At 44.2% G+C, this 14,143-nt stretch overlaps 2 protein-coding genes across 6 annotated transcripts in view; one reads left to right on the plus strand and one right to left on the minus strand.

Annotated features, from left to right (window-relative positions):
- The window catches only part of LOC137414956 (E3 ubiquitin/ISG15 ligase TRIM25-like), a 1,058,494-nt gene that overhangs the window by 643,302 nt on the left and 401,049 nt on the right, over positions 1-14,143 (plus strand). The window lies entirely within an intron of this gene.
- Positions 1-14,143, minus strand: part of LOC137417051 (E3 ubiquitin-protein ligase TRIM11-like) — a 150,100-nt gene that overhangs the window by 117,089 nt on the left and 18,868 nt on the right. For 4 of the 5 annotated variants that reach the window (XM_078770108.1, XM_078770106.1, XM_078770107.1 and 1 more), the window contains exon 4: positions 2,876-3,109. The exons of the other annotated variant lie outside the window; for it this stretch is intronic. In XM_078770108.1, the coding sequence (XP_078626234.1) occupies positions 2,876-3,109 (234 nt within the window). The remainder of the gene's footprint in view (positions 1-2,875; positions 3,110-14,143) is intronic. 5 annotated transcript variants of the gene reach the window in all.

Genomic DNA, 14,143 nt, shown 5'->3' on the forward strand with positions numbered 1-14,143 from the left:
TGAATGTCGTCTGTCCTACTCGTTGTCTTGGGGTTAAGTAAAATAAATAGTTTAAGCTAACAATGCACTGTGTGACTGCTTCTTCCATCCATTGCTGTAAATAATTTTGGTCGCTCTTTCTTTTTGCTTGTGTGTGTATAATAAATCTGTTCTTCCTCCGTACTCTGTCTTCTTCTTCTTTTTCATTCTCTTTCGGTCGTTTTAGAGGTTTCCCGATTGAATATCTGCGGTGCGATCTGGTCAACGTTCGGGTGGAATCGGGTTCTAATCGGGGAGTAACTGTTCGGACGCGGTAATACCAACCGCTCGGTAAAATAACATCAAAACCGTGTCTGTAACAATATATATATATATATATATACATATATATATATATATATATATATATATATATATATATATATATATATATATATATATATATATACAGTGGAACCTTGACTTACGAGTTTAATTCGTTCTGTGACCGAGCTCGTAACTCAATTTGCTCGTTTCTCAAATCAAATTTCCCCATTAAAATGCATTGAAATGCTATTAATCCGTTCCAGCCCGCCAAAAACCACACCAATTTTTTTTTAAATATGCAGTATATATAAAAATATCTCGCGCTTTATATTTCACCTGTATGCAGCATACAAGTTGGCAGGATGGCCTGGACTGGAGGTACGCACACTTGACTCTAAACTGTCCAGCCTGGGTTTGAATCCCGACCCAGCTATAACCTGTCATGTCGGTGTTTCACAGGCAGGGTGATTCATCAATGTGTGTACCGCTAAACTGGGCGCCCCGTTTGCGTCCCATTAGTTGTTGGATGTTAAGGATCTCACCGTGTCTTCCACAAAGAGAAGGCGAGCTATCGCCGGCCCTCTGAACAAGTTGTGGCCTGGCATGCTCTTCTCCTCTGCCATTATATACGTCCTCCTCGGCATCTTTTTCCAGAAGAGCCCTGTCTCGTCACAGTTGAAGATTTGCTGGGGGATGTATCGTTCGGCTTCTATCAGTTCGGCAAAAGTTATAATAAAATCTTCAGCTGCCTTCACATCTGCCTCACCAAGTCGACAACACGCACACCTTGCTCATGTTTTTCGACGATTGCGTGTTTTATATCCAAGCACATCATCCTCTTCTTCTTCTCAGTACTGCCCTTGGCACTCAATTACTTAGGACCCATGGTTAAAACTAAGAAATTTTCCAAAATAACCAACATGCGAAAACAAAACAGCAGCGATATACGGCAGATATGCTTGCACGGCAAGATAACCACGTGACCGGAACCCACCTGGTGGCGGGTGGCGTAAGCTCGTAACTCAGATCTCGGCTCGCATCTCAAAGCAATAAACCGCCCGAGCGACGGCTCGTATCTCGGAAAACTCGTAAGTCAAGGTTCCACTGTGTGTGTGTGTGTGTGTGTGTGTGTGTGTGTGTGTGTGTGTGTGTGTGTGTGTGTGTGTGTGTGTGTGTGTGTGTGTGTGTATATATATATATATATATATATATATATATATATATATAGTTGTGGTTTTGAGAATAAAGGCAACCCCCCTTTTAGTTAGTTGCACCACAGCATGTAGCCTTGCTTTAACCAGTTATTTCTTATTAAATGTGAAGTAGTCTCCTTCCCAATGTTAGTGTGCGTTGAGGCAGGTAAGTTAGGGTAGGCCTCATTGGGCCTGGAATGCCTTGTGCTGGGCCTAGAACAAGTCGAGGAGGCCCAAGGGAGGAGCCGGGGGGAGTGGCTGGCAAGCAGCAAACAGCCAATGGACCTAAAGGGGAGTGGCCAGCAACGGCGGCCAATAAGGACCCCGGGGGAGTAACTGATGGGGGGAGATCACGACACGTGACCCCCGGTGGCCAGTGGAGGCCTTTGGAACATTCTAGTGGGGCTCCGGGGGGGATATAAAACCTGCCCCGGACCCCCGAGCACGTCTGGGTCGAAGCTCGAGCTCAGCTCTCTGCGTTCTGCCCCGCTCTCTGCTGCCCCGTTCTCCTTGGTTCTGGTCTCTCCTTTGCCCTCGCTCTCTTGGGAAATGCTCTCGCAGGATGATCTCTCTCGTGGCCCTATACTCTAACGACCTCCCTGCCTGGGCTCCCTGCACGTGCGCTTTTGCCTCGCCGACTTCGGACGCTGGGTGGATTCCCGTACGCGCACGACTGGAGGCCGATGTCCTTGCCACGAACATCCTCGAGGGACACGCCCAACGGGCCATCCGGGACGAACTGCACTGAGCGGCCGTGGTTTGAGCGCGTCTTCTTCTTCCTCCCTTCTCCCCGCGTGAGTCAGAGGGCCCTTGTCTGGGGTTTTAAGTAAGAACGGTTAAGTTTCTATCCCGTGCCTCTTTTCTCTCGCCACTGTACATTTGTAATAAACCTGTGTTTTGCTTCCATCTTGGCCGTTTACGTCTTTTCACCATTGGCCTCGCATTGCACGAGATAAAACCGCTCGATCGGGTTCCTAGTAATTAACGGCACAAGTCACGTGACACGCAAACCGCTTGGGCGTATCAGACCAGCGTGACTCGTGTGAGGTTCAGCCCCCGTCCTCGCAGCGGCGTGTGTATCGAAGGTACTCGAGTATTTGACCGGAAATCCTTCCGCGCGCTCGCTGCGGGGTTGGCGGCTGGAATTGCTCAGCAATCCGCCCCCACGAGTGTAAAGTGAGTAGCGGCCTCATGGAGTCGAAACTCGAGGGGGAGAAGGGCTTAATCCCCCCTCAGTATGCCGACGGGCTCGAGATCCGCAACAATATGTATGTGCATCTGTGTGTCAGCCAAATTCAAACCAAAGCCTCAATATCCTGTTCTGAATTAATAATCTCGGTCTGAAGTGAAACTCTTAAACTTTGTCTCTTTTATCCAATGTTTAGAATCAGCCTCACCTCCAGAAATGAAACCGTCTCCAGCTCCTTGAGTGATGCTTTGAGGGTTGATTCTTCTTCACAAAGACAATCCATCTCCTGTTGCAAGTTCTCCCTCTGGCGTTCAAGGTGAGAAAGTTTCACACTCTGTCTCTCACTGAGCCACCTCTTCATCCGATTTACCTTTTCATCCACAGCTCGATACATCTCTCTTCTCTCCCCCTCCAGCCTTTCCTCCTTATCTTTGCCCGACACCTGGAGAAAATCATTTACGAAGGTTTGTTAAAGCTTCACTGAAAATTATAGAGGTTAAAATTACAACAAAGCGACTTTAGGATCCGTTCTAACGGAAACAAGACCGAAAGTCTAACAGCGGCATAGCCGAGCTTGTTTGATACTTTCGTTGAAGAGGATAGTATGACCTGGGTGGAGATACCAGTTAGCAAATAATGTAAATATTAAATTATTTTGAAGTACTCCAAGTCTCCAAGCTGTCTGTCACTGTGGAAGTGAAGAGACTGCATCGAGACACTGACCGGTTTATTCTATATGTTGGTCAGTTCATCAACACTATCAAAGTGACCTTCGCACCGTCCCGACACACACTAGTGTGTGCATTACGGAATTAAGGTGTTTTATGGCAGCCGGAGTGCAAATCCTGCCACCAACCTCCTTGAGAGGACCCAGTGAGTTGGTATTCATTTTACCGACCTCGGAAGGATGACAGGCCGAGTCAACCTCACCCGGTGTGAATTCAATAGCTGACCGGGATTCAAACTCAGGACACTAGGCTCCCAAGCCCTCCCCACTAACTGTTAAACCAACACAATGCAGGGTGGTTGGAGGCAGTCATAAGAAATGCTTCAATGTTTGAAGAGCCCTTAATCAAAGTTTTAATTAGAAATGATCTGGGGGGCATGCACCCCCCTTTTCTCCCCCCCCCCGCCCCCCCATTATGTATAATCACCCTGTTGTCATAATTTCAGTTCCCCCCCAATCATCGAGTGTGATCATTTGCCCCAACCAGGTATATGACGTAATATATGAACGTTCCCTGAAGGGTGTTGAAAGAAACATAACTAGCAAAGCCAAATGGCATTACATTCCACCTTTCAGAAGCGTAATTGTCAGCTATAAAACTCACCCGATACGTGGGATAAATATGTGAGGGACATACGTATATACGGAGAGACAAACACTGTAAACACAGGAACCAAACATCCACGCCATAAAAAATAGTTTGTTTAATCACGAATTTGCCAGGTCTAAAAGCCTCTTTGCGAGTTTGAAGAGGAAGAAGTGCTAATGTATGGATTATTCACACAGCAGTTTAAATGGAAACATTTATTATTCTACGACAGGAGAAACCCTTTAGAACCGTGGTTCTTAACCTGGGTTCGACCGAACCCCAGGGGTTCAGTGAGCCATTCTCAGGGGTTCGGCGGAGGTCCTCCGAAATGCATTGCAATTTGTTTTTGTTTTTTTAGTTTTGTATCAATTTTGAATCTATGTGTCATTACGCTTATTATTAATATTATTATTATTTTGATATGTATGTTACGAACAAATGGAAATGTTATTTGTAATTGTATTCCCATCCCATTCATGGTTTCTCTGGTCTGTGTTTAAGATAAGTTGTTTCACACTGACTGTAGTAAGTTGAATCAATGAGCAACTTCCTAATTATTCTGTTGATGGTGCTTACTTGCTTACTTACTTACTGGATTTCGGACTTTGCAGGTGTTCGGAAATTCCAGTGAATAGCCTTGATTAGCTTGCCATGTGCCGTGCGTCATTGGTCGCGCCTTACTTTGGAGTTAGATTAATGGAAAAGTAAGTTGGAAATGTTTGTGGATATGCAGGGCGGGTTCAGAGTTATATTAAAGTCAAAAGTGGATGCGGATTATAAAATATGATTGAATTACTCAAAAAATTAGGTGGAGGTGATATAACTCCTTTGGTCGCAATTAAAAACTAACAAGCGTTACGCCTAGGTCCCCCGTCGGTGAAGTGATGCGAGTTGACAAAGTGGAAGACGCAAGGTGGCCATTTTGGATTTTTACGTAGCGACCCAATTTTCAATAGTGTTCTCCCTTATACGTAGATACACCCACACATCAGATTAGAAGTTGGTAGTTCGTTTATTTTTCAAGATATTTCACTCACAAGGTTCAGACATTATATATGGTGGCAGCCATCTTGGATGTTGACGTGGCGACCCAATTTTCAATAGCGTTCTTCCTTATGCCCAGATACAAACACACACCAGATTAGAAGTTGGTACTTCGCTTATTTTTCAAGATATTCCACTCACAAGGTTCAGGCATACATGGCGTCAAACATACATGGCAGGGGCCATCTTGGATTTTGACGTGGGTTGCACCCACACACCAAATTAGAATTCGGTCCTACGCTTATGCACGCACGCACGCACGCCCGCCCACACGTAGGGGAAAACCATAGTCCCCCTTTCGCTCCGCGGTGCGACGGGGGGGACAACAATTCGCAGTTTTCTATGTAATATTATAATGGGATTTGCGGTGACAGAGTTGGGTAGATAATAAATCCCGTCATCATAACTATAAGTTATGTTTTCTTCGTTAACATTTCTCAGTTTTCAGAGGGGTACTGATTATATTATATTTAAGCATGTTCCTTTATTAATTTTTGTCATATAATTATTTGCCTGAACTCAATTAAGATCAGTTTGTTACTTTTTTTTTCTTTTTGCAGTATGTCGAGCAAAAAAATGAAGTGGTCGGAGGATTACATGCGGTACGGGTTCACGTGTTTGACGGAACGGGACGGAAGTTAGCGTCCTCAATGCATGCTTTGCAATGTCAAGTTGAGCAACTCCAGCCGAGCACCAGCAAAACTACGGGAACACTTCAAAAAAAACTGCACAGCGAGGGGCAGTACAAAGACGCAATGCTGAATGAATTCAAATTGAAGAGAGTCCGATTCGACGCAAGTGCTACCTTGCCCACTCTCGGCTTCGTTCCAATTAACAAACCGATCCTCACCGCGTTGTATGAAGTTGCGTACCTGATCGCAAAGCAGGGCAAACCGCACACCATTGGCGAGACACTCATCCAACCAGCCGCGTTGAAGATGGCCATCATCATGCTGGAAAAAGCTGCTGAAAACAAGTTGTCTCTCGTTCCACTCTCAAATGACACCATCAGATGCAGAATCGACGACATGAGCGACGACATCCTCACCCAGGTAGTTGCAGATTTAGTCACGAGCCCGACAAAATTCAGCCTTCAACTCGACGAGACCACCGACGTTTCGAATTTGAGCCAGCTCATCTTATTTGTGCGTTATGTCAAAGGAGACGAGATCAAGGAAGACTTTGTTCTGCAAGCCTCTCACAACAACGACAAAGACAGCTGACATGAAGAAGCTTGTGGATGACTTCTTCAGAAGCAATGGCCTCTCGTGGAACATGGTGTCTGCAGTTTGCTCGGACGGAGCTTCAGCCGTGCGGGGATGCAACTCCGGTTTTGGAGCGCTGGTGAAGGCCGATGCACCACACATTGTCACGCACTGCGTCCTGCACAGACACGCGCTGGCATCAAAAACCCTGCCTCCAAAACTGGCCAATGTTCTGAAAATCGTCGTTGAAACTGTGAATTACGTGCGAAGCTGTGCTCTGAATCATCGCATCTTCAAAGAGCTGTGCAATAAAATCGGCTCTGAATTCGAAGTCCTTCTCTACCACTCTAACGTTTGATGGTTATCACAAGGGAAGGTAGTGAGCCGTGTTTTTGCCTTGCGTGTAGAATTAGCCCTGTTTTTGCGAGAACACCAGCATTGCCATGCAACACACTTCCAAGAGTCAGAGTTCATCCTCGCCTTGGCGTACTTGGCTGACATCTTCGACACACTCAATCATCTCAATTGCCAGATGCAGAGCGGTGGAGTGAATGTCATCGAGTCTGAAGAAAAGCTGACCGCTTTCCGAAAGAGTTACCGTTGTAGAGGTGGCGAACAGAGAACAACTTCGAACTTTTCGCTACTGGACGAGTGCGTGAGCGGGATCGAAGACGAGTCTGAAGTTGGAGGCACTGCTGTACCGGTGGAGCTGAAGCAAGCAATTGCCATGCACCTGGATGAGCTGGGAAAGTCATTCGATGGCTACGTCCCCGACCAAGAGCAATACCCAGCATGGGTGCGGCAGCCGTTTACTTTCGATGTTGCAACGGCAGATGTCAACAACCAATACCTCGACGACCTCATCGAACTTCAGCAGAGCCAGACTCAACAACAACTCTTCGGCACAACAACGCTCTCAACGTTTTGGTGCCGCCAAATGGAAGGGTATCCTCACATCGCTAAAATTGCCCTCAAGATCCTCACGCCGTTCATTACAACTTATCTCTGCGAGCATGCGTTTTCGAAACTGGTGGACATTAAGACAAAGAAAAGGAGCAGGCTTGAATGCGAAAATGATTTCAGGGTGGTCCTTGCCAAAACAAAACCATGCATTTCCCAGATCGCCTCCCAAAAAGAAGAACAGGAAACGCATTAAGATGCAATTCTTCTTAATTTTTTGGTCAAATTTGAGGGGTTCCGCGAGTGTTCGGTGGGTTTCGTGAAGGTTCGGCCGGCGCCTTTAAAAAGGTTAAGAACCACTGCCTTAAAAGGACACAGAACGAGCATACAAAATTATATATACAGCAGTGATATTTTGCAAAAAGCAACAAGAAAGAGCAATCAGAGATTGCAAACACTCACCAGGATGTGTTTTCAGTGGTTTCTAAGGCTTTTGTGTAAAAACAAATATGGCGGGCGAACCACGTGACTGATGTCATTGTTTTTTTCTCCACCAATTTATTCATAGATTATGCTCAAGAAATTTTATCTTGATCGGATGAAGTTTTGTACTTGTCGAATTATGACGTCATAATGGACACGTATGACATCATCTAAAACATATTTTACTCCCCATGGAGAGTTCTTTACAATGAGCCATGGCTCAATTTTTTCTATTCAGCGCTTTCGGAGATAGAGGTGCAAAGTTTTTAGGTTTTTCCAAGATGGCGGCTGAACCACGTGACAGATGACGTCATAATTATCATTAAAAATTATACAGGTGGAGTTACACCCATGGTGAAAATTTCCTGTCAATCGGACCAACGATTGCAGAAAAAAAATCATATTTATTCTGTGCAGACAAACAAACAAAAAAACGGACTCAAATGCAATACCCTCTTCTTAGGCTATGAGCCAGACCCTCAAATTTTCGACATTATGCTCAATCAGAGGGAGGATGGCTAACAGTTATTTTTGGCAAGGCCAGGGACCCTAGTGCTGAAAAAAATGTGATAGCAGTGTGAAACTCTTCGCCGTATCTGTGTTATCATCACATTTGTCAGACCACCCCAATAACGCTTTCGGTAATTTTTCCGCTTAAGATTTAGGGGGTAGGGTTCGTTTTGGGGCTTTCAAATAATATCTCCTATATGTATCAGTTAGTGTTGTATACCAGGTGAAAGGTAATTGAATTATCTTTCACATGATGTATAGAAAGTGCCTGTGTGATATATAGTAACCTCTTTATGATCATTAAAACATAATTATTTCCGCCAACCCTCAAAAATTTATCACAAAATCCCCAATGAAAACAAAATTAGGCAAAAATTCAGTTTGGCGGATATTAAATGAATTTTTGAATTTGAGAAACACACAGTATGATTAAAGTCAAATTTGGGCCTTAAATCTCATACACCTTGATAAAGATGAGAAAATCCAATATACAGTAGTTGCTGTAACCATGACCTAAAATCCATAAATGTATATCTTTCCGCTCTTATGATATATTGATTTACATTTTACGATTTTTGACCGACAGCATGTATATAGTTTGTATACCATTATTGGTCTAAAAATAGTATATATAATATTGGGATGTCAGCCATATATAGGCCAAAAAGTACTGAAATTGGTGTCAGAAATGTCTAATTCTAAAAATATGAAGGCATTATGACCAAACTGTATGTGGTGTTCTTGAATATACCACAGACGTATGATGCATGTGATGATTAACCTACTCCATGTATATGTATGTATCCTGATGTACCCTAACTTGGCGAGATAATTTACATCATATTCATGCAAACGTTTTTAGTCTTGTAGTGTTGTATGGTTCTCTTATATTACCAGCTATACATAAAGTAAAAAAAAAAAACCACCTTTAGAGGCCATTTTTCCCCGCAAGCGGGGGTTGGCCTTTTTCGGGAACCGTGGTTGTTGTTGTTTTTTGGTCCCCTTTTTGAAGCAATGTTTTACGGCCGGATGCCCTTCCTGACGCCAACCCTTTTTGCCACCTTTAGCGACAAACAGGGAATTACCAGTGAACTGGTACTCAATTAGCCGACCTCGGAAGGATGACAGGCTGAGTCAACCCCCCGGCGTTAATTCAGCGATCGACCGGGATTCGAACCCAGGATCCTGGGATCCTAAGCCGGCACCCTAGCCGCTAGCCCAACACCAGGGTCCAACACCAGCTATACATAAAGTAAACCAAAGGAAAACAATGTACTTTCTATTTAAGCAACATAATTATATTTATAGACATCATACCATAAAGTACACGAGTTATCAATTCAGCGTACACCATATTTGTTACACATATGTACATGATCTTTCTCCATACAGTTCTACAATTCAGAAGTTATCCTCGTCATCGTCGTCGTCTTCTTCATCGTCTTCTGCCGAACTGTCATCACTCTCACCATACACTCTCTGGTTGTCACATGTGGTGAGTTTGCACATGTCTGTGCACTTCAAACCACTGGCCATGCAGACACACATGGGTAGTGTGCATCTTTTCGAACAGGTGCATGCCAGTAAATCCAGAACCGCCTGTGGTGCGGGCTGTCCTTGCATCCAGTCGACTGCCAGCTGCACGCGACCATCCTGGGTATCCCAGTGCCATCCTTTCCCGATTGGACTCGGTACTGCTGGATCCATCTTGAGACTCCTCTTCCAAATAGCGGCTTGATAGTTGGCTCGCTGTGCATGTTTGGTTGAGCAGTCTTTGCACGGAGGTAGCTGGTGACTGTCGATCTCTCCCCTCTTGGCACAGAACAGGTGATATCTCAAGTCATTCACCTTCACTGTCCCCGACTTCGGTGCGTACATGAGACAAGTGAAGTTCTCCAATTTATCCATCAGTTCCTCACTGACGTCCCAGTCCTCTCCCAGCTGTGTACATGCATCCTGCACATCTTTGTTGGTTCTGATGAGTTTTAGTGCAGTCAGTTTTCCTCGTCCAGCGAACGTGCTGACTGTGTCGCATCCGGTATAGGCATGCATTCCAATTAGGGCCTGACATACATTTGTGCCGACTGACTTTCCTATTTTCCCTATGTCTAGGATTTTAGCCCTTGCTTTGGTGCCACATTTCTGAAACAACTTGGCATGAATCTTGGTATGAAATGCCAAGCCAATGACAAGTACGTCGGTGTCATCTGAGCTAATAATGACAGACTGGTATCCATGTGCGGCAGCATGGGCAGCATGCAAGAACAGACGACCATCTGCTTCCTCGTGTGTGCTTTCCAGGGCCACTACTTCTTGGCTAGCATCAGATGTGATCTGATAACACTTGTCATCGCATGTTACAAAGAGAACCTTTCCCTGTAGGCGTCTGATGTACTCTGGTTTCTTCCACTCTTCGACCAGGAACATGATAAGACTTGACTTGTTCCCAACATAGCTGAGAAACTTGCGCCATTGCCTTACAATTTGAGATGCCGTGATGTTTTTCAGCTCAAGTCCAAGTTCTTCCCCCCTGGTTAACCGTTCGCTGTTTTTGATGGAAGTCTCCTTGTAGGTGTCAAAGACGACATCGATCCTCTGGCTACTGCATCCATCCTTCAGGGCCATGGATAGGACAATCATGGCCACTTCGGCAAATGTAGTTTGATCACCTGCCACCTTCTGTATAAGGAGCATCCCGTCAATAATTGTTGCCGAATTGTCGGGTATCCTTTTAGCCGGGGTCACAGTCCTTTGCAAGGCCGTGGCTAGGGCAGCTTTGTTGGTTTTCCGTAGAAGGCCTTCGGGTGTCACCAGGGCCCATGGCAAGGGACCTAGAGGATGAGATAGCACCTCTGCCATGTGAAGATCTCGGCCCTGTGCCATCACGATAATTCTACCAAATAGAGCTCTGTCTGCTTGAAGAATTACTGCCCTGCCATTGCTTCTGCATTCCTTCTTCTTAGTGAGGTTGCTGAAAGTCTTCAGCTTGTTCAGTTGCAAAGGGTCGTGGAATTTCTTGATTGGTGGGTTGCTCTTAAGTCGCTCAATCTTGAAGTTTGTGTAGCACTTGTGTCCGACTTCCCATGCTTTCTCCAGATCCTTGGCAATATTTGGAGGGGCTGCGCGTGCGGCATGCACTTTCTATACATCATTTGAAAGGTAATTCAATAACCTTTTACCTGATATACCACACTAGCTGATATATACACGTGATATTATTTGAGAGCCAAAAAACTAACCCCACCCCCTAAATCTTAAGCGGGAAAAATGACCCGAAAAGCGATAAATGGGTGATCTGACAAATGTGATGATAACACAGATACGGCTAAGAGTTTCACACTGCTATCACATTTTTTTCAGCACTAGGGACCTTGGCCTTGCCAAAAATAACTGTTAGCCATCCTCCCTCTGATTGAGCATGGTCGACCCTCGGCTCATAGCCTATCTTAGGTGAGTGTGTAAAAAAAAATATATATAAAAATATAAAACTACACAGAAGGATCCCACAATCAACAACAAGAACCACAGCCACGATAATCGAGTGTTATAAAAGATCCTTACCTTATTACCTCCACCACCAAAGGTGGATGGAGGCTATGTTTTCACCCCTGCCTGTTTGTGAACAAAATATCTCAAAACGTTGTGGACGCATTCTGACGAAATTTGGCAGAGATGTAGTGTATGTGACAAGGACAAAATGATTTGATTTTGGAAAAGATCCGGATTCGGATCCGGCTACGAGAATTTTTAAGCGACTCTTCACCATTGGGAGATAGGATCTCAAAAAGTTATGGACGGATTTGACAAAACTTGGTGGCCCAGTTGGGTGTCTGACAAGGACGATTCGATTCGATTTTGGTGAAGATCTGAGAATGGATTCGGATATGATAATTATTTAATTTTTTAAGTGCCTTCCCCATTGGGAGATTGGGCCAAAAACGATACATCGCAGGATATCTCAAAAAGTTATGTGTCGGGATTTAATATCTGATCGAGGCTCAGGATATCTCAAAAAGTTATGGATGGATTTGAACGAAACTTGTTGGACAGGCTGTGTATGTGACAAGGAAGAATCGATTCAATTTTGGTGAAGATCCGGATCAAGATGGTATACTTTTTGAAGTGATTCTTCACCATTGAGTAAAATGGCCAACCAGGCGGAGGTATGCTCTCCACTGAGTGCCGTTCTAATTTTCACGTGTTTGTGTTTCACACTGAATGAAAAACGTGAAGGTAGAGCATACAGATTGTGATGCATGACAGGTCCAACGACATGTCCGGCGTCACGCCATAATGACATCACAACACCCCTGTCATGTGACCAGATCCTCAGCTCCGATTGGTGTACATTTGAGGGGACATACATACATACATATATACAGACAAACACCGTTCTAGACGGCTTTGCCTTATTAGTGGGGGGGGGGGGGGTGGGGGGGCTACGTACTCAACTTTAAGTTCATGTGCAGTTCATGTTAATTTTGGGCAACCACTATAAATGTATTCCACTGGGTCCTACTAATCGGAAAAATGATGTCGCCATTTTTTTTCTATTAACCTTTAGTATAGTGACCTTGACTCAAGGTCAAAGTTCAAACGTCATTACAATGACCATACTTCAAAGTATATCGACCCTGGTACCAAAATGTGGCAAATTTCGCAAGGAACATTGATTATGACATTTGTTTTGTCATTTGCTCTCTCAGATGTTTGCAATATGCAAATTAATAAGCAAATGCCCTAATTAGAGAAAAAATATGCATAATTAACATATAGTCTTCACCATACACGTAAATCTCATCAATTCACATTATTATTGAATGCCAATCATTAGTTACCATCTCAAATGTGTTCTGCTGGATCCTAAACTGGAAAAATATGTTGCTTATTGTTTTCTGTTGACATGTTATTGATATTAACTGACCTTTGACATGTACTTGACTTTACTTATCTTGACTCAAGGTTAAATGTCAAATGTCATTTTAACCATGTGACGCAAACAAGCAAAGTGATTTGGACATCTTTGACTTTAAATTAAAAAATACGAACAATGGCTAAAAACCCAACCAACATGAGCAAATGAGCATGATGAATGAACAGTATAAGGAAAAGCATTGGGAACTTGAATCCAAAAATCAATATTCCAGACATCCGACTGATTTTGCTTGATCGCATCACATGGTTAAAATGACATTTGACATTTCACCTTGGGTCAAGGGAAGTAAAGTCAAGTACATGTCAAAGGTCAGTTAATATCAAAAACATGTCAACAGAAAACAATAAGCAACATATTTTTCAAGTTTAGGATCCAGCAGAACACATTTGAGATGGTAACTAATGATTGGCATTCAATAACAATGCAAAGTGATGGGATTTACGTGTATTTTTTTTGAATAGCAGATCGAGGCTCGTGAAAGCCAACATTAATCACACAGAAAGTCAAACCGACACATAAAACATATAATAAGAGGAGCGGAAGACAAGATCGGGAAAGAGGGGGAAGGACAGAAACACAACATTTGAGAACAGGGACATCAAGAGATCTGTGGGAGGGAGAGGGCTTGGGGGGCATGGGAAAAGGGGGGGGGCGGTTGGTTTGAAGTATAAAACATATGGACACTGCAAGGACTTCCAGGAAAGAAGTTGGAATTTCAAAAAGGTGGATCTGGGATGAATTAGCGGGGGTAGAAAAGATCAAGGTTTTGGATGGGGGAAGATAAGAGATGGTGGTGAACAGCTGTTTTAGAGACATGGAGGGAGGAGTGGGATAGAAGGGAGTGGGGGAGTTTGTTCCAGAGGCAGGAGAAAAGAGGAATGAAAGAGTGAAGGTGAGCAGAGAGCCTATATTTTGGCAGTTTAACCATAAGAGGGTTGCTGGCAGATCTTGTGTGGCCTGTAGGAATATTTGGGGGACAGAGCACAGAGAGAGCTGGGGGAGCAAGGCCGGAAAGGAGTCGGTAGAAGACAGAAAGACCACCTACCTGCCTGCGGTGAGTGAGTGAAAGGCCCTCGGAGTTA

This window comes from Myxine glutinosa, chromosome 1 (assembly GCF_964187855.1).
Source record: "Myxine glutinosa chromosome 1, kmMyxGlut1.1, whole genome shotgun sequence".
NCBI lineage: Eukaryota > Metazoa > Chordata > Myxini > Myxiniformes > Myxinidae > Myxine > Myxine glutinosa.